The sequence below is a fragment of the Bombina bombina genome, chromosome 1, assembly GCF_027579735.1.
Source record: "Bombina bombina isolate aBomBom1 chromosome 1, aBomBom1.pri, whole genome shotgun sequence".
NCBI classification, from domain to species: domain Eukaryota; kingdom Metazoa; phylum Chordata; class Amphibia; order Anura; family Bombinatoridae; genus Bombina; species Bombina bombina.
The window spans coordinates 1,191,153,111-1,191,180,364 of record NC_069499.1 but is presented as its reverse complement, the minus strand read 5'-3'; the positions used below and the strand labels follow the sequence as shown (position 1 = coordinate 1,191,180,364).

The 27,254-nt window shown below is 37.6% G+C and overlaps 1 protein-coding gene across 1 annotated transcript in view; it reads right to left on the bottom strand.

Annotated features, from left to right (window-relative positions):
- ITGA2B (integrin subunit alpha 2b) overlaps window positions 1-25,424 on the bottom strand; it is a 194,612-nt gene extending 169,188 nt beyond the window's left edge. Inside the window, exons 1-5 of the mRNA XM_053699977.1 lie at window positions 25,365-25,424; window positions 24,876-25,049; window positions 24,380-24,510; window positions 24,064-24,161; window positions 22,048-22,216 (exon numbers count right to left, since the gene is read on the bottom strand). Of these exons, the coding sequence (XP_053555952.1) occupies window positions 22,048-22,216; window positions 24,064-24,161; window positions 24,380-24,510; window positions 24,876-25,049; window positions 25,365-25,399 (607 nt within the window). The 5' untranslated portion in view covers window positions 25,400-25,424. The remainder of the gene's footprint in view (window positions 1-22,047; window positions 22,217-24,063; window positions 24,162-24,379; window positions 24,511-24,875; window positions 25,050-25,364) is intronic.
- Between the last annotated feature and the right edge of the window lie 1,830 nt (window positions 25,425-27,254).

Here is a 27,254-nt window from a genome sequence, read left to right as displayed (position 1 = left end):
CACTGCATTAATTATAAAGCTCATGCCTAGAGCTGCTCCCTGGCTCAGCAGAGCATCAAATGAAAGATAAACAGAGCACTCTAAAATAAATCACTAAAGAAAAGTTTTAGGTGCAAACTATGAAAATTCTGCTCTCTGACTCTGTTCCAAGTCTGTCAGTGCACAGCCCCAGGCCGCGTGCCTACTGCTTCTTATGGCCAATCAACTCTGCACTCTGCCCACCCCCAGACCCCGCCCGCCCTCCTCTCCTACCTCTTCAGTGTGCATTTAGTGTACCGTAACTGTACTGGTCTGGTGGGCATCATACGTGGCTCCTTCACTTTAAAGACAGTGTCAAACAGTCATGCGGTCAGGTGCCAGGCATCCCCTCATGATTTGCCAGTTCCCGTTTAGAGAGACAGCACAGCAGTGAGTGACTCAACTGCTCCACATATCACTGAGCAGTGAGCACAGATAGGCAGGCAGGTTTAGGCTAGCAGCGCAACTTTGCAAGCCCCACGGCATGCCCACAACATTCATAGCGAAATTGGGCAGGGGAGAAGCAAAGTACAAACAAGCAAAAGCAGCCGGGAAAACTATTTGTTGAAATTGCAGCACTGGCTCAAGGGGCAAAAAAATTGTGTGTCTACATCTTCCCCAGTCCCACCAATGTTCACAAATGCCAGCCCCTCTAATAAAAAAATCTATGCATCTCAACATTGTATTTCTTTGAATTTCAATAAAATTAAAAAAAAAAAAAAAAAAAAATTTTTTTTTTTTTTTTTTTTGGTGTCACCCCCTGGTGGGTGTCACCCGGGTGCGGCCCGCCCCCCCCGCCCCCCCCTAGTGACGCCACTGCGTCTACTTCTGAGCGAACGCCATAAGATGGTCTGCTGGATACCTATTCTAACCCCTTACAACCAGACCTGCCCATTTTGTTCTCTATTTGCTTTCAGGTTTATCTGACTCATATGTATTTTGTATCTTTGCTTTAACTTTATCTCCTGATGGACTTCCTTAAATATGCTAGCTTATTCACATGAGTCTTTAGGTCTGCCTTAAATAACTTGTGAGCTTATAAGATAGTGCCATATCTATAATCCAGTTGCTATACAAAACATCTATTCACTACTGGATATTTACATATTTCCTATGGTCTACTTATTATGCTGCTATTATTATAGGGGTATATTATTGACTGTGTGCTATATGATCTTTTCTTGAACAAGCCAATATGACTTACAGAATTTTAAACTCATGGCAGGTTAACTGTTACAACTACTTTAACTGTAGATGCGTCTCCAACTTTTGTTATATATCCCCAATGTTATCTTTGGTATTATTCTATTTGCAAGCGAAAGCAGATAACGATTGATAATAACCCTGAATGAGCACAATTTATTCTATAACCATTGAATGGGGCAGACAGTAATATTCTTCACATAGGAAAAGTCAGGGCAGTATTACTTTTTAAGGTAGGTACAGCTCATTGTACTGGACCTGCTTTAATCGTATCTGTGCTCCAATCTAACAATATTCTACAGTTGAAGTTGCTATGTAGTATTACCTCAGATATTGGATAGTTAACATGTAGACATTTCTCGTTTCTTGTTAGTCTTACTTAAACTTTGTCCTTCATGAAGCTCTGTCTCACATAGATATTACGAGACACTTATAAATCTATTTTATATATCATTTTACAGCTAAAATAAGTATATCCGATAGTGGTTCTATCTTTCTACATACAGGATTCTATATTTTATCCCGGTACTCTATAAGCCAGTACTACATACTGTGTATAGCTGAAATATGAGAACCTTATAACAATTACATTATTAGGCATACCTTGTTGCAACTGGGTTTATTTATTAATATGATAATATTCTTTGTACATCCATATTGAAGTTAGAGATTTAATACTAGCTTGAGTAACACCAGTATCACTGCAAGGTCCTTCACCGTTAGGTGAAACTATGGCTTTGTTTAAACTAAACTTTTTGTGCTGATATTTTGCATGGGTTGGGATGTGTTGCTCTTGTAGGTGTTCATGTTAAAGTAAGATTCCTTTAGAAGATTTATTATTTTGGTGAACTGGCTTATAAATCTTATGCATTCCAATGCCATATGACCCTTACTGATATTCTGTCCTATAATCGCCCCTGCGACAATAAGATTTAAAGTGCAACTAATCTTCACAGGAAGATCTCCTATATGGCTCCGCCCCTCCACCCCCCCCTATTTTATAAGCAGTGCTTACCCGCTGAAATTCCCCTTCCCTTATAATATTTTCACTATATGCTACCCTTAGGCCCAATAGAGGCCGCAGATCTGACTACCATATGCTATCCCACTCTCATGTAGCTAATGGGCTCATAAGAGTCCTTTTAACTAGTCAGCCAGTTACGCTATTATATTCATAAACTTAGAGGTTTGAGAAGCTTGTCTATTATCAGGCATTGTTATACTTTCTGTTTTTGATTTTTTTTGCCTTTCTATATTCAACATTGTTTATTGACAAATGATGTACTTACATTTATTATTGCAAATTTACCACTGTATGTTATTTTCTTCAACGCATAACCTCAATAAAAAAAAACTAAAAAAAAAAACCTAATACATTCTGCAAACTCCTTTAAGAGCTCCCTGGGGGGATGCAAATTAAATTAATCTCATTGATTTCCTTTATTAAAGTAGAGAAATGCTTAACCCCTTAATGACCGACGACGTGCAGGGTACGTCCTAAAAAAAAAACAACATAATTTATATAAGAACTTACCTGATAAATTCATTTCTTTCATATTGGCAAGATTCCATGAGTTAGTGACGTATGGGATATACAATCCTACCAGGAGGTGCAAAGTTTCCCAAACCTCAAAATGCCTATAAATACACCCCTCACCACACCCGCAATTCAGTTTAACGAATAGCCAAGAAGTGGGGTGATAAAGAAAGGAGTAAAAGCATCAACAAAGGAATTTGGAAATAATTGTGCTTTATACAAAAAAATCATAACCATAAAAAAGGGTGGGCCTCATGGACTCCTGCCAATATGAAAGAAATTAATTTATCAGGTAAGTTCTTACATAAATTATGTTTTCTTTCATGTAATTGGCAAGACTCCATGAGCTAGTGACGTATGGGATAGCAATACCCAAGATGTGGAACTCCACGCAAGAGTCACTAGAGAGGGAGGGACAAAATAAAAACAGCAATTTCGCTGGAAAAAAATAAATCCACAACCCAAATATAAGTTTATTCTCAAAAAAGAAAAACTTAAATCATAAGCAGAAGAATCAAACTGAAACAGCTGCCTGAAGAACTTTCCTACCAAAAACTGCTTCCGAAGAAGCAAACACATCAAAATGGTAGAATTTAGTAAATGTATGCAAAGAAGACCAAGATGCTGCTTTGCAAATCTGATCAACCGTAGCTTTATTCTTAAAAGCCCAAGAAGTGGAAACTGATCTAGAAGAAAGAGCTGTAATTCTCTGAGGCGGAGCTTTACCCTACTCCAAAAAGGCTTGATGAATCAAAAGCTTTAACCACGATGCCAAAGAAATGGCAGAAGCCTTCTGACCTTTCCTGGAGCCAGAAAAGAAAACGAATAGACTAGAGTCTTCCTGAAATCTTTAGTGGCTTCAACATAATATTTCAGAGCTCTCACCACATCCAAAAAATGTAAAGATCTCTCCAAAGAATTCTCAGGATTAGGACACAAAGATGGGACAACAATTTCTCTATTAATGTTGTTAGAATTCACAACCTTAGGTAAGAATTTAAATGAAGTCCGCAAAACTGCCTTATCCTGATGAAAAATCAGAAAAGGATATTCACAAGAGAGAGCGGATAATTCAGAAACTCTTCTAGCAGAAGAGATGGCCAAAAGGAACAACACTTTCCAAGAAAGTAGTTTAATGTCCAAAGAATGCATAGGCTCAAAAGGAGGAGCCTGTAAAGCTTTCAAAACCAAATTAAGACTCCAAGGAGGAGAGATTGATTTAATGACAGGCTTGATATGAACCAAAGCCTGTACAAAACAATGAATATCAGGAAGTTTAGCAATTTTCCTGTGGAATAAAACAGAAAGAGCAGAGATTTGTCCTTTCAAGGAACTTGCAGACAAACCTTTATCCAAACCATCCTGAAGAAATAGTAAAATTCTAGGAATTCTAAATGAATGCCAGGAGAATTTATGAGAAGAACACCATGAAATATAAGTCTTCCAAACTCGATAATAATTCTTTCTAGAAACAGATTTACGAGCCTGCAACATAGTATTAATCACTGAGTCAGAGAAACCTCTATGACTAAGCACTAAGCGTTCAATTTCCATACCTTCAAATTTAATGATTTGAGATCCTGATGGAAAAATGGACCTTGAGATAGAAGGTCTGGTCTTAATGGAAGTGGCCAAGGTTGGCAATTGGACATCCAAACAAGATCCGCATACCAAAACCTGTGAGGCCATGCTAGAGCCACTAGCAGCACAAACTATTGTTCCATGATGATTTTGGAGATCACTCTTGAAAGAAGAACTAGAGGCGGGAAAACATAAGCAGGTTGATAATACCAAGGAAGTGTCAACGCATCCACTGCTTCCGCAGACAAACCTTTATCCAAACCATCCTGAAGAAATAGTAAAATTCTAGGAATTCTAAATGAATGCCAGGAGAATTTATGAGAAGAACACCATGAAATATAAGTCTTCCAAACTCGATAATAATTCTTTCTAGAAACAGATTTACGAGCCTGCAACATAGTATTAATCACTGAGTCAGAGAAACCTCTATGACTAAGAACTAAGCGTTCAATTTCCATACCTTCAAATTTAATGATTTGAGATCCTGATGGAAAAATGGACCTTGAGATAGAAGGTCTGGCCTTAATGGAAGTGGCCAAGGTTGGCAATTGGACATCCAAACAAGATCCGCATACCAAAACCTGTGAGGCCATGCTAGAGCCACTAGCAGCACAAACTATTGTTCCATGATGATTTTGGAGATCACTCTTGAAAGAAGAACTAGAGGCGGGAAAACATAAGCAGGTTGATAATACCAAGGAAGTGTCAACGCATCCACTGCTTCCACCCGAGGATCCCTGGACCTGGACAGGTACCTGAGAATTTTCTTGTTTAGATGAGAAGCCATCAGATCTATTTCTGGAAGCCCCCACATCTGAACAATTTGAGAAAACACATCTGGGTGAAGAGACCATTCTACCGGATGTAAAGTCTGACGACTGAGATAATCCGCTTCCCAATTGTCTATGCCTGGGATATGAACTGCAGAAATTAGACAGGAGCTGGATTCCACCCAAAAAAGTATCTGAGATACTTCTTTTATAGCTTGAGGACTGTGAGTCCCACCCTGATGATTGACATATGCCACAGTTGTGATATTGTCTGTCTGAAAACAAATGAATGGTTCTCTCTTCAACAGAGGCCAAAACTGAAGAGCCCTGAGAATTGCACGGAGTTCCAAAATATTGATTGGTAATCTCGCCTCTTGAGATTTCCAAACCCCTTGTGCTGTCAGAGATCCCCAAACAGCTCCCCAACCTGCAATACTTGCATCTGTTGTGATCACAGTCCAGGTTGGACGAACGAAAGAGGCCCCTAAAATTATACGATGGTGATCTAACCTCCAAGTCAGAGAAAGTTGAACATTGGGATTCAAGGATATTAATTGCGATATCCTTGTATAATCTCTGCACCATTGGTTCAGCATACAAAGCTGGAGAGGTCTCATATGAAAACGAGCAAAGGGGATTGCGTCCAATGCTGCAGTCATGAGACCTAAAACTTCCATGCACATAGCTACTGAAGGGAATGACTGAGACTGAAGGTTCCGACAAGCTGCAACCAATTTCAAACGTCTCTTGTCTGTTAGAGACAAAGTCATGGACACTGAATCTATCTGGAAACCTAAAAAGGTTACCTTTGTCTGAGGAATCAAAGAACTTTTTGGTAAATTGATCCTCCAACCATGTCTTTGAAGAAACAACACTAGTTGATTCACGTGAGATTCTGCAGAACGTAAAGACTGAGCTAGTACCAAGATATCGTCCAAATAAGGAAAAAAACGCAATACCCCGCTCTCTGATTACAGAGAGTAGAGCACCGAGAACCTTTGAAAAGATTCTTGGAGCTGTTGCTAGGCCAAAAGGAAGAGCAACAAATTGGTAATGCTTGTCTAGAAAAGAGAATCTCAGGAACTGATAGTGATCCGGATGAATCAGAATATGAAGATATGCATCCTGTAAGTCTATTGTGGACATATAATGCCCTTGCTGAACAAAAGGCAGAATAGTCCTTATAGTCACCATCTTGAAAGTTGGTACTCTTACATATCGATTCAAAATCTTTAGATCCAAAACTGGTCTGAATGAATTTTCTTTCTTTGGGACAATGAATAGATTTGAATAAAACCCCAGGCCCTGTTCCTGAAACGGACCTGGCATGATTACCCCTGAAGACTCCAGGTCTGAAACACACTTCAGGAAAGCCTGAGCCTTTACTGGGTTCACTGGAATGCGTGAGAGAAACTGGGGTGGGAGGGTTAGGGGGCGTGGCGGGACTGGACAGAGCAAAATTTCGCTTATTATATACATATTTTTTTTCTCTCTCTTCTTCTTTCTTTTTTTTTTATATATATAATGTCAGTATGGTTAGAATACAGGTGATCTCTCTGCAATACACTATATTTAACAATGGATTTTTATTTTTATTTTTTTTAAATTGTAACGGATTCACATAATTTGGATAGAAGCATCACGGTTGGCTCATTTATGACTCTTACTAGACACTTTATATTTATTTGTGATCATGTATATTTTTGTGTTAGTCCCTCGGGACATTAAATTAGTGTTGGTTTTTTTAATGTTTATTGTAAAGTTCACTGTAGAATCATCACGTTTGGTTTAGGCATGATTTACTAATTGAGATTTTATATTTATGACACTTCATATTTACCTGTGATCATGTATATTTTTGTACTTTCCCTCGGGACTTGAAATCAGTGTTGTTTTTACTGCAATGTACACTACAGAATTTTTACGGTTGGTTTATTTATGATCTATCATTAATGATTACACACTTATTTGTGATTACGTATATTTTTGTGTTAGCCCCTTGGGACTAGAAATGTTGTTGTTTTTTGGATTTATTGCAATGTACTGTTTTATAAAATAATAAATAAATAATTAAAAAAAAAAAAAATCTTCTCACAGGTGGTCTTACTCTGAATCCTATTCTGTACCCCTGAGAGACAATACTCTGAATCCAATGATTTTGGACCGAACTGATCCAAACATCTTTGAAGAATTTTAATCTGCCCCCTACCAGCTGAGCTGGAATGAGGGCCGCACCTTCATGCGGACTTGGGGGCTGGCTTTGATCTCTTAAAAGGCTTGGATTTATTCCAATTTGAGGAAGGCTTCCAATTGGAAACAGATTCCTTTGGGGAAGGATTAGATTTCTGTTCCTTACTATGGTTAGAAGCTTTAGATTTACCTTTAGGTTTTTTATCCTGAGGCAAAACAACTCCCTTCCCCCCAGTGACAGTTGAAATTATTGAATCCAACTGAGAACCAAATAATGTATTACCTTGGAAAGAAAGAGAAAGCCATCTAGATTTAGAAGTCATATCAGCATTCCAAGATTTCAGCCACAAAGCTCTTCTAGCTAAAATAGCTAAAGACATATATCTAACCTCAATTTTGATGATATCAAAAATGGCATCACAAATGAAATTATTAGCATGTTGAATCAACTTAACAATGCTAGACAAATTATAATCTGATACTTGTTGCGTTAAAGTTTCCAACCAAAAAGTTGAAGCAGCTGCAACATCAGCCAAAGAAATTGCAGGCCTAAGAAGATGACCTGAATATAAATAAGCCTTCCTTAGATAAGATTCAAGTTTCCTATCTAAAGGATCTTTAAAAGAAGTACTATCTTCTGTAGGAATAGTAGTATGTTTAGCAAGAGTGGAGATAGCCCCATCAACTTTGGGGATCTTTTCCCAAAACTCCAATCTAACTGATGGCAAAAACATAATTTATGTAAGAACTTACCTGATAAATTCATTTCTTTCATATTAGCAAGAGTCCATGAGCTAGTGACGTATGGGATATACATTCCTACCAGGAGGGGCAAAGTTTCCCAAACCTCAAAATGCCTATAAATACACCCCTCACCACACCCACAATTCAGTTTAACGAATAGCCAAGAAGTGGGGTGATAAGAAAAAAGTGCGAAAGCATATAAAATAAGGAATTGGAATAATTGTGCTTTATACAAAAAAATCAAAACCACCACAAAAAGGGTGGGCCTCATGGACTCTTGCTAATATGAAAGAAATTAATTTATCAGGTAAGTTCTTACATAAATTATGTTTTCTTTCATGTAATTAGCAAGAGTCCATGAGCTAGTGACGTATGGGATAATGATTACCCAAGATGTGGATCTTTCCACACAAGAGTCACTAGAGAGGGAGGGATAAAATAAAGACAGCCAATTCCTGCTGAAAATAATCCACACCCAGAATAAAATTTTAATGAAAAAACATAAGCAGAAGCTTCAAACTGAAACCACTGCTGAAGTACGTTTCTACCAAAAACTGCTTCAGAAGAAGAAAACACATCAAAATGGTAGAATTTAGTAAAAGTATGCAAAGAGGACCAAGTTGCTGTTTTGCAAATCTGATCACCCGAAGCTTCATTCTTAAACGCCCAGGAAGTAGAAACTGACCTAGTAGAATGAGCTGTAATCCTTTGAGGCGGAGTGTTACCCGACTCAACATAGGCATGATGAAATAAAGATTTCAACCAAGATGCCAAAGAAATGGCAGAAGCTTTCTGGTCTTTTCTAGAACCGGAAAAGATGACAAATAGACTAGAAGTCTTTCGGAAAGACTTAGTAGCTTCAACATAATAATACAAAGCTCTAACAGCATCCAAAGAATGCAATGATTTCTCCTTAGAATTCATAGGATTAGGACATAATGAAGGAACCACAATTTCTCTACTAATGTTGTTAGAATTCACAACCTTAGGTAAAAAATTCAAAAAGAAGTTCGCAGCACCGCCTTATCCTGATGCAAAATCAGAAAAGGAGACTCACAAAAAAGAGTAGATAATTCAGAGACTCTTCTGGCAGAAGAGATGGCCAAAAGAAACAAAACTTTCCAAGAAAGTAATATAACGACCAAAGAATGCATGGGTTCAAAAGGAGAAGCTTGAAGAGCCCCCAGAACCAAATTCAAACTCCAAAGAGGAGAAATTGACTTAATGACAGGTTTTATACGAACCAAAGCTTGTACAAAACAATGAATATCAGGAAGATTAGCAATCCTTCTGTGAAAAAGAACAGAAAGAGCAGAGATTTGTCTTTCAAGAAACTTGCGGACAAACCTTTATCTAAACCATCCTGAAGAAATATAAGTCTTCCAGACTCTATAATATATCTCTCTAGATACAGATTTACGAGCCTGTCACATAGTATCAATCACAGAGTCAGAGAAACCTCTTTGACCAAGAATCAAGCGTTCAAACTCCACACCTTAAAATTAAGGTTTTGAGATCCTGATGGAAAAAAGAACCTTGAGACAGAAAGACTGATCTTAACGGAAGAGTCCACAGCTGGCAAGAGGCCATCCGGACAAGATCCGCATACCAAAACCTGTGAGGCCATGCTGGAGCTACCAGCAGGACAAACGAGCATTCCTTTAGAATATTAAGAATACCCTTGGAAGAAGAACTAGAGGCGGAAAGATATAGGCAGGATGACACTTGTAAGGAAGAGATAATGCATCCACTGCCTCCGCCCGAGGATCCCTGGATCCGGACAGATACCAGGGAAGTTTCTTGTTTAGATGAGAAGCCATCAGATCTATTTCTGAGAGTTCCCACATTTGAACAATCTGAGGAAATACCTCTGGGTGAAGACCATTCGCCCAGGTGCAACGTTTGGCGACTGAGATAATCCGCTTTCCAATTGTCCATACCTGGGATATGAACCGCAGAGATTAGACAGGAGCTGGATTCCGCCCAAACCAAAATTCGAGATACTTCTTTCATAGCCAGAGGACTGTGAGTCCCTCCTTGATGATTGATGTATGCCACAGTTGTGACATTGTCTATCTGAAAACAAATGAACAACTCTCTCTTCAGAAGAGGCCAAGACTGAAGAGCTCTGAAATTGCACGGAGTTCCAAAATATTGATCGGAAATCTCACCTCCTGAGATTCCCAAACCCCTTGTGCCGTCAGATACCCCCACACAGCTCCCCAACCTGTAAGACTTGCATCTGTTGAGATTATAGTCCAGGTCGGAAGAACAAAGAAGCCCCCTGAACTAAACGATGGTGATCTGCCCACCATGTCAGAGAGTGTCGTATAATCGGTTTAAAGATATTAATTGAGATATCTTTGAGTAATCCCTGCACCATTGGTTCAGCATACAGAGCTGAAGAGGTCGCATGTGAAAACGAGCAAAGGAGATCGCATCTGATGCGGCAGTCCTAAGACCTAAAATTTCCATGCATAAGGCTACCAAAGGGAATGATTGTGACAGAAGGTTTTGACAAGCTGATATCAATGTTAAACTTCTCTTGTCTGACAAGGACAGAGTCATAGACACTGAATCTATTCTAGAAACCTAAAAAGGTTACACTTGTCTGAGGAATCAATGAACTGATTGGTAAATTGATCCTCCAACCATGAACTTGAAGAAACAACACAAGTCGATTCGTATGAGATTCTTCGAAAACGAGAAGACTGAGCAAGTACCCAGATATTGTCCAATAAGGAAATACCAAAAAACCCTGTTCTCTGATTACAGAAAGAAGGGCACCGAGAACCTTTGAAAAAAATTCTTGGAACTGAGGCTAGGCCAAACGGTAGAGCCACAAAACTGGTAATGCTTGTCTAAAAAGAGAATCTCAGACACAAAAAGTGATCTGGATGAATCGGAATATGTAGATACACATCCTGTAAATCTATTGTAGACATATAATGCCCTTGCTAAACAAAAGGCAGGACAGTCCTACAGTAACCATCTTGAATGTTGGTATCCTTACATAACGATTCAATATTGATAGATCCGAAACTGGTCTGAAGGAATTGACCTTCTTTAGTACAATGAAGAGATAAAATAAAACCCCAGCCCCTGTTCCAGAACTGGAACTGGCATAATTACTCCAGCCAACTCTAGATCTGAAACACATTTCAGAAATGCTGAGCCTTTGCTGTGTTAACTGGGACACGGGAAAGAAAAAAATCTCTTAGCAGGAGGCCTTAACTGAAGCCAATTCTGTACCTTTCTGAAACAATGTTCTGAAACCAGAAATTGAGAACGGAATTGATCAAAATTTCTTTGAAGAAAACGTAATCTGCCTCATACCAGCTGAGCTGGAATAAGGTCCTTCATGGTTACTTAGGAGCTGGCTATAGGTTTTCTAAAAGGCTTGGATATATTCCAAACTGGAAATAGTTTCCAAACTAATACCGCTCCTGAGAATGAAGGATCAGGCTGTTGTTCCTTATTGTGAGGAAAGGAACGAAATGATCATTAGACCTAAATTTACCTTAGATTTTTTATCCTTTGGTAAAAAAGTTCCCTTCCTTCCAGAAACAGTTGAAATAATAATTTATTACCCTGGAAATAAAGGGAAAGCAAAGTTGACTTAGAAGACATATCAGTATTCCAAGTTTAATCCATAAAGCTTTTCTAGCTAAAATAGCTAGAGACATATACCTGACATCAACTCTAATGATATCAAAAGATGGTATCACCAATAAAATTATTAGCATGTTATAGAATAATAATAATGCTATAAAATTATGATCTGTTACTTGTTGCGCTAAAGCTTCTAACCAAAAAGTTGAAGCTGCAGCAACATCCGCTAAAAATATAGCAAGTCTAAGAAGATTACCTGAACATAAGTAAGCTTTTCTTAGAAAGGATTCAATTTTCCTATCTAAAGGATCCTTAAATGAAGGATTTAGCAGGAGTAGAGACAGCCCCATAACCTTACGGATTTTGTCCCAAAAAAACTCTAATCTGTCAGATGGCACAGGATATAATTGCTTAAACGTTTAGAAGGAGTAAAAGAATTACCCAAATTATTCCATTCCCTGGAAATTACTTCAGAAATAGCATCAGGGAGATTAAACACTTCTGGAATAACTACAGGAGATTTAAAAACCTTATTTAAACGTTTAGATTTAGAATCAAGAGGACCAGAATCCTCTATTTCTAATGCAATTAATACTTCTTTAAATAAAGAACGAATAAATTCCATCTTGAACAAATACAAAGATTTATCAGCATCAACCTCTGAGACAGAAACCTCTGAACCAGAAGAACCATTATCAGTATCAGAATGATGATGTTCATTTAAAAATTCATCTGAAAAAAGAGAAGTTTTAAAAGACTTTTATGTAAACTAGAAGGAGAAATAACAGACATAGCCTTCTTAATGGATTTAAAAAATAAAATCTCTTATGTTTATCAGGAACACTCTGAAAATTAGATGTTGACGGAACAGCAACAGGTAATGTAACAGTACTAAAGGAAATTTTATCTGCATTAATAAGTTTGTCATGACATGCAATACAAACAACAGCTGGAGAAACAGATACCAAAAATTATAGCAGATACACTTAGCTTGGTAGCTCCAGCAGTAGACAGCGATTTTCCTGTAGTATCTTCTGACTCAGATGCAACGTGAGACATCTTGCAATATGTAAGAGAAAAAACAACATATAAAGCAAAATTGATCAAATTCCTTAAATGACAGTTTCAGGAATGGGAAAAAATGCCAAAGAACAAGCTTCTAGCAACCAGAAGCACTGAAAAAAATAAGACTTAAATAATGTGGAGACAAAAGCGACGCCCTTATTTTTTAGCGCCAAATAAGACGCCCACACTATTTGGCGCCTAAATGCTTTTGGCGCCAAAAATGACGCCACATCCGGAACGCCGACATTTTTGGCGCAAAATAACGTCAAAAAATGACGCAACTTCCGGCGACACGTATGACGCCGGAAACGGAAAAGAATTTTTGCGCCAAAAAAGTCTGCGCCAAGAATGACGCAATAAAATGAAGCATTTTCAGCCCCCGCGAGCCTAACAGCCCACAGGAAAAAAAGAGTCAAATTTTTTGAAGGTAAGAAAAAAATGATTAATTCAAATGCATTATCCCAAATATGAAACTGACTGTCTGAAAATAAGGAAAGTTGAACATTCTGAGTCAAGGCAAATAAATGTTTGAATACATATATTTAGAACTTTATAAACAAAGTGCCCAACCATAGCTTAGAGTGTCACAGAAAATAAGATTTACTCACCCCAGGACACTCATCTACATGTTTGTAGAAAGCCAAACCAGTACTGAAACGAGAATCAGCAGAGGTAATGGTATATATAAGAGTATATCGTCGATCTGAAAAGGGAGGTAAGAGATGAATCTCTACGACCGATAACAGAGAACCTATGAAATAGACCCCGTAGAAGGAGATCACTGCATTCAAATAGGCAATACTCTCCTCACATCCCTCTGACATTCACTGCACGCTGAGAGGAAAACCGGGCTCCAACTTGCTGCGGAGCGCATATCAACGTAGAATCTAGCACAAACTTACTTCACCACCTCCATCGGAGGCAAAGTTTGTAAAACTGAATTGTGGGTGTGGTGAGGGGTGTATTTATAGGCATTTTAAGGTTTGGGAAACTTTGCCCCTCCTGGTAGGAATGTATATCCCATACGTCACTAGCTCATGGACTCTTGCTAATTACATGAAAGAAAGATACAATTTTTTAAACCTTGAAGAAGGAATAAAAGTAGTACCAGGCCTATTCCATTCTTTAGAAATCATATCAGAAATAGCATCAGGAACTGGAAAAACCTCTGGAATAACCACAGGAGAGTTATAAACAGAATTTAAACGTTTACTAGTTTTAATATCAAGAGGACTAGTTTCCTCCATATCCAATGTAATCAACACTTCTTTTAATAAAGAATGAATATACTCTATTTTAAATAAATAAGAGGATTTGTCAGTGTCAATATATGAGGCAAGATCTTCTGAATCAGATAGATCCTCATCAGAGAAGGATAAATCAGTATGTTGCCAGTCATTTGACATTTCATCAACTCTATGAGAAGTTTTAAAAGACCTTTTATGTTTATTAGAAAACAGGATGGCAGACAAAGCCTTCTGAATAGAATCAGAAATAAATTATTTTAAATTTACAGGTATATTTTGTACATTAGATGTTGAGGGAACAGCAACAGGTAATGAACTACTACTGATGGATACATTTTCTGCATGTAAAAGTTTATCATGACAACTTTTACAAACAACAGCTGGAGGTATAATCTCCACAAGTTTACAACAAATGCACTTAGCTTTGGTAGAACTGTTATCAGGCAGCTGGGATCCAACAGTGAATTCTGAGACAGGATCAGATTGAGACATCTTGCAAATGTAAGAGAAAAAAACAACATATAAAGCAAAATTATCAATTTTCTTATATGGCAGTTTCAGGAATGGGAAAAAATGCAAAAAGCATAGCCCTTTGACATAGAAAAAGGCAAGAGGCAAATAAAAATGGGGTCTTAAATAATGAAAATATTTGGCGCCAAGTATGACGCACAACAAACAGAAAAATATTTTTTGGCGCCAAAACATCACATTCGTGTCATAGATGACGCAACCTTGTGAAATGATGACTTTGCGTCAATGAAGTAACTTCGCACCAAAAAATCTCGCGCCAAGAATCACACAATAAACTTTGGCATTTTGCGCCCTCGCGAGCCTAATTCTGCCCGCAAATTTAAAAGACAGTCAATTTGAAAAAGAGACTATACCCCAGGTAATAAATACATTTTCATAAAAAAGCATTTCTCAGATATGAAATTGACAGTCTGCAAAAGGAAATATACTGAAAACCTGAATTATGGCAAATATAAGTACAATACATATATTTAGAACTTTATATAAATACGTAAAGTGCCAAACCATAGCTGAGAGTGTATGAAGTAATGAAAACATACTTACCAAAAGACACCCATCCACATATAGCAGATAGCCAAACCAGTACTGAAATGGTTATCAGTAAAGGTAATGGAATATGAGAGTATATCGTCGATCTGAAAAGGGAGGTAGTAGATGAATCTCTACGACCGATAACAGAGAACCTATGAAATAGATCCCCGTGAGGAAAACCATTGCATTCAATAGGTGATACTCCCTACACATCTCTCTGACATTCACTGTACTCTGAGAGGAATCGGGCTTAAAAAAACTGCTGAGAAGTGCATATCAACGTAGAAATCTTAGCACAAACTTACTTCACCACCTCCATAGGAGGCAAAGTTTGTAAAACTGAATTGTGGGTGTGGTGAGGGGTGTATTTATAGGCATTTTGGGCTTTGGGAAACTTTGCCCCTCCTGGTAGGATTGTATATCCCATACGTCACTAGATCATGGACTCTTGCCAATTACATGAAAGAAATACAGTTAACGCCTGAGGACGTACCCTGTACATAGTCAGTCTGGAAAGCGGCTGGAAGCGATCCTGCTCGCTTCCAGCCACTTTCTGGTTATTGCAGTGATGCCTCGATATCGAGGCATCCTGCAATAACCCTGCATGGCCATCCGATGCAGAGAGAGCCACTCTGTGGCCCTCTCTGCACCGGACATCGATGGCAGGTATCGTTGGTGGGTGGGAGCCAGTGTGGGAGGCGGGTGGCAGCCATCAATGGGCCTTGTGATGTTGAGGGGGACGGGATCGTGGCCGGGGATAGCCGGGGGTGCGCACGGAAATGCGCGCGTGCACGGGGAGGGAGTGGGTAGGAACCGCTACACTACAGAAAAACTTGTGTTAAAAGTGGGAAAAAGGGGGGAAAATACATTTTATAACAAATGATCAGTCAGTGGGTGGGGGGTTGGTCTGGGGAGGGGGAAGCTACACTACAGAAAAAAAACAAAAAAAATAAAACCCATTCGGCCAGATTACGAGTTTTGCGTTATGAGCTGTGCGGTACTAACTTGCACGTTATTGTCACCGGTAACTTACCTACAGCGCTGGTATTACAGGTTTTTCAAACCCGGCGTTAAAAGGCAAGAAGTTAGCGTACAGCAAAATTGAGCTCCATACCGCACTCCAATACCAGTGCTGCTTAAGTCAGCGGTGAGCTGGTTGTACGTGCTCGTGCATGATTTCCCTATAGACATCAATGGGGAGAGCCGGCTGAGAAAAAGTCTAACACCTGCAAAAAAGCAGCGTAAAGCTCAGTAACGCAGCCCCATTGATTCCTAGGGGGAAACACATTTTATGTTTACACCTAACACCCTAACATGAACCCCGAGTCTAAACACCCCTAATCTTACACTTATTAACCCCTAATTTGCCGCCGCTGACACCTGCATTATACTTATTAACCCCTAATCTGCGGCTCCGGACATCGCCGATACCTACATTATACTTATTAACCCCAAATCTGCCACCCCCGACATCGCCGACACCTACATTAAATTTATTAACCCCTAATCTCCTGCCCCCAATGTTGCAGCAACCTACCTACACTTATTAACCCCTAATCTGCCGCCCCCAACGTCGCCGCCACTGTATTAAATTTATTAACCCCTAAACCTAAGTCTAACCCTAACACCCTCTAACTTAAATATAATTAAAATAAATCTAAATAAAATCTACTATTAATAACTAAATAATTCCTATTTAAAACTAAATACTTACCTATAAAATAAACCCTAAGCTAGCTACAATATAACTAATAGTTACATTGTATCAATCTTAGGTTTTATTTTACAGGCAAGTTTGTATTTATTTTAACTAGGTAGACTAGTTAGTAAATAGTTATTAAATATTTACTAACTACCTAGCTAAAATAAATACAAATTTACCTGTAAAATAAAACCTAACCTGAGTTACACTAACACCTAACCTTACACTACAATTAAATCAATTACATTTATTAAATACAATTAACTAAATTCAAAACAATTAGCTAAATTACAAAAAACCCCCACAAAATTACAGAAAATAGAAAACAAATTACAAGATCTTTAAACTAATTACACCTAATCTAATAGCGCTATCAAAATAAAAAAAAGCCCACCCAAAATAAAAAAAACCTAGACTAAACTAAACTACCAATAGCCCTTAAAATGGCATTTTGCGGGGCATTGCCCCAAAGAAATCAGCTCTTTTACCTGTAAAAAAAAAATACAAACAACCCCCCCAACAGTAAAACCCACCACCCACACAACCAACCCACCAAATAAAAGCCTAACTAAAAAACCTAAGCTCCCCATTGCCCTGAAAAGGGCATTTGGATGGGCATTGCCCTTAAAAGGGCATTTAGCTCTATTGTGGCCCAAAGCCCTAACCTAAAAATAAAACCCACCCAATACACCCTTAAAAAAATCCTAACACTAACCCCCGAAGATCCACTTACCGGGAGAAGTCTTCATCCAAGCGGCAAGATGTCCTCAACGAAGACGGCAGAAGTGGTCCTCCAGACGGGCAGAAGTGGACCTCCAGACGGCATCTTCTATCTTCATCCTTCTGACGCGGAGCGGCTCCATCTTCAAGACATCCGGTGCGGATCATCCTCTTCAATCAACGGCTTCTTCTGGAATGAATGTTTCTTTAAGTGATGTCATCCAAGATGGCGTCCCTTAGATTCAGATTGGCTGATAGAATTCTATCAGCCAATCGGAATTAAGGTTGAGAAAATCCTATTGGCTGATGCAATCAGCCAATAGGATTGAACTTCAATCCTATTGACTGATCCAATCAGCCGAAAGGATTGAGCTCACATTTTATTGGCTGTTCCAATCCAATTGGCGATGTTAGGGACAGCAGATTAGGGGTTAATAATATTTAACTAATGTTTGCGAGGCGGGAGTGCGGCGGTTTAGGGGTTAATATGTTTATTATAGTGGCGGCGATGTCCGGAGCGGCATATTAGGGGTTAATAAATTTATTATAGGGTTTGCGATGCGGGATGGCCTCGGTTTAGGGGTTAATAGGTAGTTTATAGGTGTTAGTGTACTTTTTAGCACTTTAGTTATGAGTTTTATGCTACAGCGTTGTAGTGTAAAACTCATAACTACTGACTTTAAAATGCGGTACGAATCTTGACGAGATAGGCTGTACCGCTCACTTTTTGGCCTCCCAGGACAAGCTCGTAATGGAAGTCCCATAGAAAAAAGACTATACGCAAACCGTAATTTGATTTGTGGTAAGGCCAAAAAAAGTGTGCGGTGCCCCTAAATCTGCAAGACTCGTAATACCAGCGGTAGTAAAAAAGCAGCGTTATGAGGCTTAACGCTGCTTTTTTACTCGTAATCTAGTCGATAGTTTTTTGCAAACTGGGTACTGGCAGACAGCTGCCAATACCCAAGATGGCCCCCCAATAAGGCAGAGGGGGAGGGTTAGAGAGCTGTTTGGGGGGGATCAGGGAGGTTGGAGGCTAAGGGGGATCCTACACAGCAGCATATGTAAATATGCTAAAAAAATTCAAAGATACCTTTTATTTTAGTACTGGCAGACTTTCTGCCAGTACTTAAGATGGCAGGGACAATTGTGGGGTGAGGGAGGGAAGGGAGCTGTTTGAGAGGGATCAGGGGGTGTGATGTGTCAGGTGGGAGGCTGATCTCTCCACTAAAGCTAAAATTAACGCTGCAAGCTCCCTACAAACTACCTAATTAACCCCTTTCACTGCTAGCCATAATACACGTGTGAAGAGCAGCGGCATTTAGCGGCCTTCTAATTACCAAAAAGCAATGCCAAAGCCATATATGTCTGCTATTTATGAACAAAGGGGATCCCAGAGAAGCATTTACAACCATTTGTGCCATAATTGAACAAGCTGTTTGTAAATAATTTCAGTGAGAAACCTAAAGTTGTGAAAAATTTAAAGTTTTTTTTAATTTGATCGCATTTGGTGGTGAAATGGTGGCATGAAATATACCAAAATGGGCCTAGTTCAATACTTTGGGATGTCTTCTAAAAAAATATATACATGTCAAGGGATATTCAGGGATTCCTGAAAGATATCAGTGTTCCAATGTAACTAGCGCTAATTTTGTAAAAAAAGTGGTTTTGGAAATAACAAAGTGCTACTTGTATTTATTGCCCTATTGTATTTCTAAACTCAGGACAAAATTTAGAAACTATTTAGCATGGGTGTTTTTTGGTGGTTGTAGATGTGTAACAGATTTTGGGGGTCAAAGTTAGAAAAAGTGTGCTTTTTCAATTGTTTCCTCATATTTTGTATTTTTTTTATAGCAAATTATAAGATATGATGAAAATAATGGTATCTTTTCAAAGTCCATTTAATGGCGAGAAAAACGGTATATAATATGTGTGGGTACAGTAAATGAGTAAGAGGAAAATTACAGCTAAACACAAACACCGCAAAATGTAAAAATAGCCTTGGTCCCAAACAGACAGAAAATGGAAAAGTGCTGTGGTCATTAAAGGGTTAAAGGAACATTAACCTATTAACTACTGAGCCACTTCCCTTAATGCTGAGCTGTTTTGAGTCTTTGAGATTCTGCACACATTTAATCCCCACCATAGGCAGTTTTTGTAGGGCAACAACAGATTCCAAATATTCTTTAAAAGCATTGCATGAATGAAGACCATGTGTCATCATGCACAGTTAAAGGGTTAAATAGTTTTTAGATATTTACAGTATGTTTAGTTATGTGTAGTAAAAACATTTGCAATTTACTTTCATTATTTATTTTATTGTTTTTTCCATAATGTAATTGGACTTTCCATGTTGGAGCCTACGTTGGTTTTCTCTTCAATGGAGCATTAAGCACCTAAAAAGTGTACTTTATCCCATGCTCCTTGGAGAGGCCAAAAAGTAAAATCCCTAAACTAGGTTTTCAAAATTTCCTTAACCAGCTATATGATTTACAGAATTTGCAGGTTACAGAATTTGCAGGTTACAGAATTTGCTCTCAGACTAGGGATGGGCGAATGTGTAAATTTCCAAATTCAAATGTTAGAACGAATGTTATTACCAAAATTCGAATTACAAATCCGAATGTTGATACGAACGAATATTCTTAAAAATTCTATAATCGAATGCAATTTACAGTTTTCGAATGTCACTTTCAAATTTGAATGTTTATAATTAGATCGAATGTCCACATTTGAAATTTCGAATTTAACATTCTATTTAACAAATACTATTCAGAAGTTCAATAGTTCATGTGGTAGGGAATCTAGTAAATTGATACATAATAGATACAAATATATCATTTTGAATGTTTCTATATAGAATATTGCATAATTTGAATATTACATTTAAAGAAAGCATTAGAAATACTATTACAAATATAAATTCAAATTTTTCTAAACTAATATTTTCGAATGCAATCGTAAAATTTGAAACCGAACATTCGAAATTCAATTTGAACGAATAAATGTGTTAAAATTTGTTTCATTTTTTGAATGTTGCGAAACATTCACCATCCCTATGTCAGACCTATCAAGGGAAAGTGGGACAAGCACAATTTTTACACAAAAGCAAGAGGTGTCCTTTTAATCTATCTCTTGTGCTGAAAACATCTATGGAGAGATATAAAACAAATGGGGTTACCAGTTCTCCTGGACAAAGTGTAGGTAACACAATACTTCCCCCTCCCCCCCCCAAAAAAAAAAAAAAAAAAAGAAGCAGCTGTGCCTTAGCCCACACACTTGATCAGTCATTTTACCCCTTGGCTGCCAGTAAAACACAAATCAATAATTTTACCTTTTCCACATACTGTAGGTAATTAAGGCATAGAAGGCCTTTTACATTTAGATAACACTTGGTTACTTAAAAAATAAAATGAACATTTTAGTGGCCAGTAATTTTGTAAAGAATTGACTGGATAGCCTGCTAAACTACTGGACTGTACCGTTGAATACTGGACATCTGGCAACCCTAAAAAAAGTGTGTGCAAACAAGGCTGTCTGGAAACCCTGTTAGTTACTTTAACGATCTTAAATTCCACACAGCCTTGTTTGCACATTCGTCTTTTTATTTGCCTGTGTTTTTATTCATCTTTAAATGAACTCTGATAGATATGATGAAAACCTAGGTTCCAACAAGTCAAAGCCCATTACTTTATTAGTAATATTTAAACAACTAATATAATTTAAAAAAATAAATCTACATATTATCAGTTAATTTTTGTTTTGATTACATCATTAAATCTAGCATTTATTTACTGTTTATGTAAACATTATGTTCCTTTAACCCCTTCCCACCCTTAGGGCAGTCTATGCTGTCCTAACCGCACTGGGCTATAACGCCCTTAGGACGGCATAGAACATCCTAGCCTTTTGGCTGTACTTATGCCGAAGGCACTCCCTGAATGGGATTGCGGGCTGGAGGGCGTGCCTGGCGTCATAGGCACAATCCCATTATTGAAACTACGCGATCGCATGAACGACTGCGTGATTTCACTTTTTAACTTATTTTTACAAATAAGTCTGGACGGGAAGAGGTTAAATGGATATACAATAATTAAAATCCTTATAGTAAAAGTTATGATTGTCTCCAGGGCATATATATATATATATATATATACTTACTATAGCAGCACTATTCCCTGCCATGTAGTGCTCCAAATTTATTTATAAAATATTTTACCAGGAAGGATACATTGAGATTTCTCTCGTTTTCAAGTATGACCTAGGTATCACTTCAACACAGAATATCATTGGAACTAAGCAAATTTTAGGAGTAAATTGGAGACAAAAGAAAAAGTTACGTTTCATATCCCTTTAACAGGCACAATCTTCTAACTGGGTACTCTGAGCACAAACAGCATATTTACACACGTCCCTGAATCAGGCAACTATTGTAATAATAAAAAAGCTTCTATTCAATGCGGCCATGAATATTTCACTTTTGATTGTTATGCTGAGATGAGAGTTTGAAATAAATGATCATCGGCATTACAGCTGTCACTTTCTGCGCATTTACATAGACAGTGCTAGCTAATTGACTATAACACATAACCAACATACTGTAAGACGAGCTTAATAAGGAAGGTTCGGTTTTGACATCGCGGCATGGAGCAAATTCATGGAAATCCTTCAGGTTACCAGTTACATAGCAGGACCCTGTTGGGGTGACACCAGACTCCTGTCCTGTAATGGAATCAGTGATGTTCCAGCTCTGGAAAGGAGCACATGCCTAAAAGCGGGGGTTGGGAGAAAAGATAGTGTGAAATAATGACAGTGACTTGTTTAAATGTTTTAAAGTAGATCAACAATGTTGTTGCAAAGCTTAACGATTAAGGGAGTTTAGTTGTTATGCAGGAGCCATGTGACCGAATGACAGTGACATGTTTAATCTGTAAAGGATCAGTCCCATAGAGGTATTAAATTACACAAAGGAAACTGTATACTTAAAGGGATACTAAAGTCAATTTTTTTTTTTCTTTCATGATTCAGATAGAGCATGGAATTATAAGCAGCTTTCTAATTTACTCCTACTATCATTTTTTCTTTGTTCTCTTGCTATCTTTATTTAAAAAGCAGGAATTTAAAGCTTAGGAGCCAGCCCATTTTAGGTTCAGCACCCTGGAAAGCACTTATTGGTGGCTACATTTAGCAAACCAATAAGCAAGCACAACCTAGGTTCTCAACAAAAAATGGTCCGGCTCCTAAGCTTTACATTCCTGCTTTTTAAATAAAGATAGAAAGAGATCAAAGAAAAATTTATAATAGGAGTAAATTAGAAAGTTGCTTAAAAGTGCACATTCTATCTGAATCATTAAAGAAAAAAAATTTGGGTTTAGTGTCCCTTTAAAGGGCAATTATAGTCAAAACATGACAGGCTCTAATCCGTTAGAGCAGTGTTTCTCAACTCCAGTCCTCAGGACAATTAACAGGCCAGATATTCATTATATCTTAACTAGAGCACAGGTGAAATAATCATCTGAAGGATGAGAGCAGGTTAGTAACCATAGTTACTGATCAGCTGATTATTTCACCTGTGATCTAGTTAAGATATAATGAATATCTGGCCTGTTAATTGTCCTGAGGACTGGAGTTGAGAAACACTGCGTTAGAGCATGTAATTTTAAGACTATCGCCACAAGACTAAGGTCTTTAACCCCCGCAAAGGGGTTAAACACATTATAGAAATGCAGCTCGGGACTTGCAGAGCACTGCTGGTCCCTAGCAGAAAATGCTGAAGATTCAATCAGCATCTCTAGGCGCACAACTCGTATGTGTGACGGATTAGAGCATGACATTTTTTTTTACTATAATGGCCCTTTAATGGCTAAAATAAGGTGTGGTTAGCCCAATGCTTGAGAAACATTTTAGCACATTACTGTTTCATCCAATATTATATATTACACTTAATTTAACCTGATTATGTTACTGAAACAAATCCTGTGTTAATTGATCAAGCCTGAGTAACATAAGATACAAATACTGGGACTTTTTAAATTGGATCACATATGTTTAAAACTATATTGTTATGAAATGGTTATGTATGAAATGGTTTTTAAATAATTTTATTTACAAGGTTAATGACACAATATCCAATTTATTCCAATGTTTGATATTAATTGGACCTGAAACCCAAAACTCTTTTTTCATGATTCAGATAGAACATACAATTTTAAATTTACTTCTATTATCTAATTTGCTTAATTCTCTTAGTATCCTTTGATGAAGGAGCAACAATGCACTACTGGGAGCTAGCGGAACACATTGGGTGAACCGAACACATGAGTTATATATGTTCAGCCACCAATCAGCAGCTCCTAAGCCTTCCTAGGCATCCGTTTCAACCTAGGATACCAAGAAAACAAGACAAATTGGGTAATAGAAGTAAACTGAAAAAATATTTAAAATCACATGCTGTATCTGAACCATGAAAGAAACAAAAAAAATAGGTTTCATGTCCTTTTTAGGTAATTTCAAACTATTTTATATAATACACATTTTATATAAATAGGACAGTTAATGGTAGACCTAAACCATTCATTGCTATATAAAGTTTATTAGATGTTTTAATTTTGGTACCACTATATTTGACTTCCAGCTTCTGACTGTAGCACCAAACCACTGGTTAGATTTAAAGATCTTCATGTGGACATCATTCTCATAAAAGGTCTCATCCCCTACAGAAAGAACATATGTGGGGGGAGAGTGAAGGGAAAGAGAGGAAGATTGGTAAGAGTAGGAAATGGGAAAAATCATCACTTACATTACATAGAAGAAAAATGAGAAGAGGCCATACTTACAATTAATTATGGGAAACTCTAAAATCTTAACAATATTTTAGGTCTTAAAGACAAACCAAGTATGGCAATCAAGACCTCAACAGCCATGCACTCACCTAAATTGTCAAAAGCTACGGAATTACAGTTTGGAGTTTTAGTACTCCAAGGGCACAGGAACACACCGCCACTCTTATTTACACCAGGTTGAGTTGTTTGCAGTTTTGGAGCCCCTACTAAGATGTTCATCCTGAGGTAAGAGGTATACATGATTAAAATAAAAAAAGTCACTGAGACATCTACAGTAAAATTATGATCCAAAAGAAACCAAACAAAATGTATTGTGAGTGGGTTTATATGTAGGTTGGGGAACAATAGTTTAGAGAAATTTACAGAGCAGAACAATAAGTTGTGAAATCAAATTTGTAAGAACCTTTAAAATGACAAGTCAGGGAAACTGCTAATTCTTAGCAGACCTTTCATAGAACCCAGCAAAAAAATGATATAAAAAGGTAATGAAGGAATGTAAAATGAGAATTATGTAACTCCCTATATAGATCTATAATACAGGAACAGTTGTTATTTGTCTCTTTTTATTTGATTTAGTGCATTTACCCTTCTTTTTTATCCTGGTGGAAATCCAAGGAAAACCCAAAGTAGCTTCCATTGGGTCCAGGGATGACTTTTGGGTTTTCTGCATCCAGATTCAATGCCTGAGCAATCATGGGTAGCAGAAGGAGACAACACCATCCCAAGATCAGAGAGCAGATCTCACTCCTCCAGCACATTCTACAATGAAAGGATCACCAAAGTGAGCAATCTTTACTCAATCACATGAAGGGTACTGAGCTCTTCAGTTAGACATTAAACATATCTTGCTTTTGTGTACAAATTGTGCTCATCACATCCCCATTCACCAACACAACTGTGTCCTCTATTACAAATACTACACCCCAGTTAATAACTGCTCACTGCTTAAACTAATTCTACTAAAATCTACATTTTTCTGACATTTACCCACATTAATCTCTCCCCATACCTACTTATTGTGCTTCATATTCCTGTCTTTCCTTTATTACATAATAAGGATAATCCTCCTCTTACCTCTTCTTTAGTTTGTTCTCATGCCTTGTCGCCATTGCACAATCCAGACCTGCTCTTTGTTCTCTTCTCAGCTTGGCTCCTCTCCCTGTCTGCTTAGCTATCCTCTTATCTCCTATATAAACCACAGACCTGCCCTATCATGCTGTCCTCATTTTAGGAGGAAAGACTTTTTATTATCATTAGGGTGCAGAAAGTGATGTGACAGGAAACCATGGGATCCTTCTGTGAAAATATATGAATAATTGTTGAATGGCTAATGTGCATTATTTTAAAATAATGAATTAAAGGGACAGTCTAGGCCAAAATAAACTTTCATGATTCAGATAGGGCATGTAATTTTAAACAATTTTCCAATTTACTTTTATCACCAATTTTGCCTAGGAGGTTCATAAGCTAATTTCTTAGACCTTGAAGGCCACCTCTTTTCAGAATGCATTTTAACAGTTTTTCACCACTAGAGGGTGTTAGTTCACATATTTCATATAGATAACACTGTGCTCGTGCACGTGAAGTTATCTGAGAGCAGGCACTGATTGGCTAAACTGCAAGTCTGTCAAAAGAACTGAAATAAAGGGGCAGTTTTCAGAGACTTAGATACAAGATAATCACAGAGGTTAAAAGTATATTATGATAACTGTGTTGGTTATGCAAAACTGGGGAATGGGTAATAAAGGGATTATCTATCTTTTAAAACAATAAAAATTCTGGTGTAGACTGTCCCTTTAACCTTTTGATGACAATTAATTACAATAGGGACTTGTTTTACATATATTACACAATGGGTATTTAACATTTTCAAATAAAGAGCAACCTTGATAAATATTTCTCCATTTTCAACCATTACTTACAGATCACAAAACATATACATTGGATCCATGCAAACTACAATTTGAAAGAGGCAGGACAAGTAGCATGCAATGAGGGGATTCTATTAAAAGCACGGAAGGCTCCCATAGTGCCTGTACGCATTAGATAAGGAAGTGGTGCTTTACACATTGTAAGTAAAAGTATTTGACAATGCATCAAACTGTCTGCCATAACCTATGCAATTATAATAATAATAATCCTTAACACATACACAAGATTAGATCTGCATGTACTGCCCAAACTCCTCTTCATAACAAAATTATACCAGTCTGCACTTAAAGGGACAGTCAACACCAGCATTTTTGTTGTTTAAAAAGAAAAAATCCTTTTATTATCCATTCTCCAGTTTTGCATAACCAACTGCACTGTTATAGAAATACACTTTTTATCTCTGTGATTACCTTGTATCTATGCTTCTGCAAACTGCCCCCTTATTTCAGTTCTTTTGACAGACTTGTATTTTAGCCAATCAGTGCTCACTCCAGGGTAACTTCACGTGCATGAGCTCAATGTTAACTATATGAAACACATGAACTAATGCCCTCTAGTGGTCAAAAATGCATTTAGATTATAGGCAGTCTTCAAGATCTAAGAAAATAGCATATGAAAGCAGACATCCCAACTCTCCCTGAAGTTTAGGGAGTCTCCCTTATTGTAATAGTGGAGTGCAAGTGTGCAATCTCCCTGAAACTCCAAGTACCATGATCCAATGTGGCCCAAATCCGGAAAAGTGGTTATTTAAGGAATGCCTTTAGTTGCTGGGACATTATAGAACCCTTAAAGCATGCATCAGTAACCAAAAAGCCCCCACTGATTTTAATAAAATAAACACAAATACTACCTTATTTACTGCACGTAATTAAACTTCGTATTCTAAAATATTTAAGCATTCAACAAGCGTACGATCACTGGAAAATAGGTTTATTGTATGTGGTTGTGCAATAAAGCTACTTTTTTTTAATGTGACTTTAGTGGGAAGCTACTTTAATGATAAGTCTCTATCTTATTTAGGGTTTCAAGATG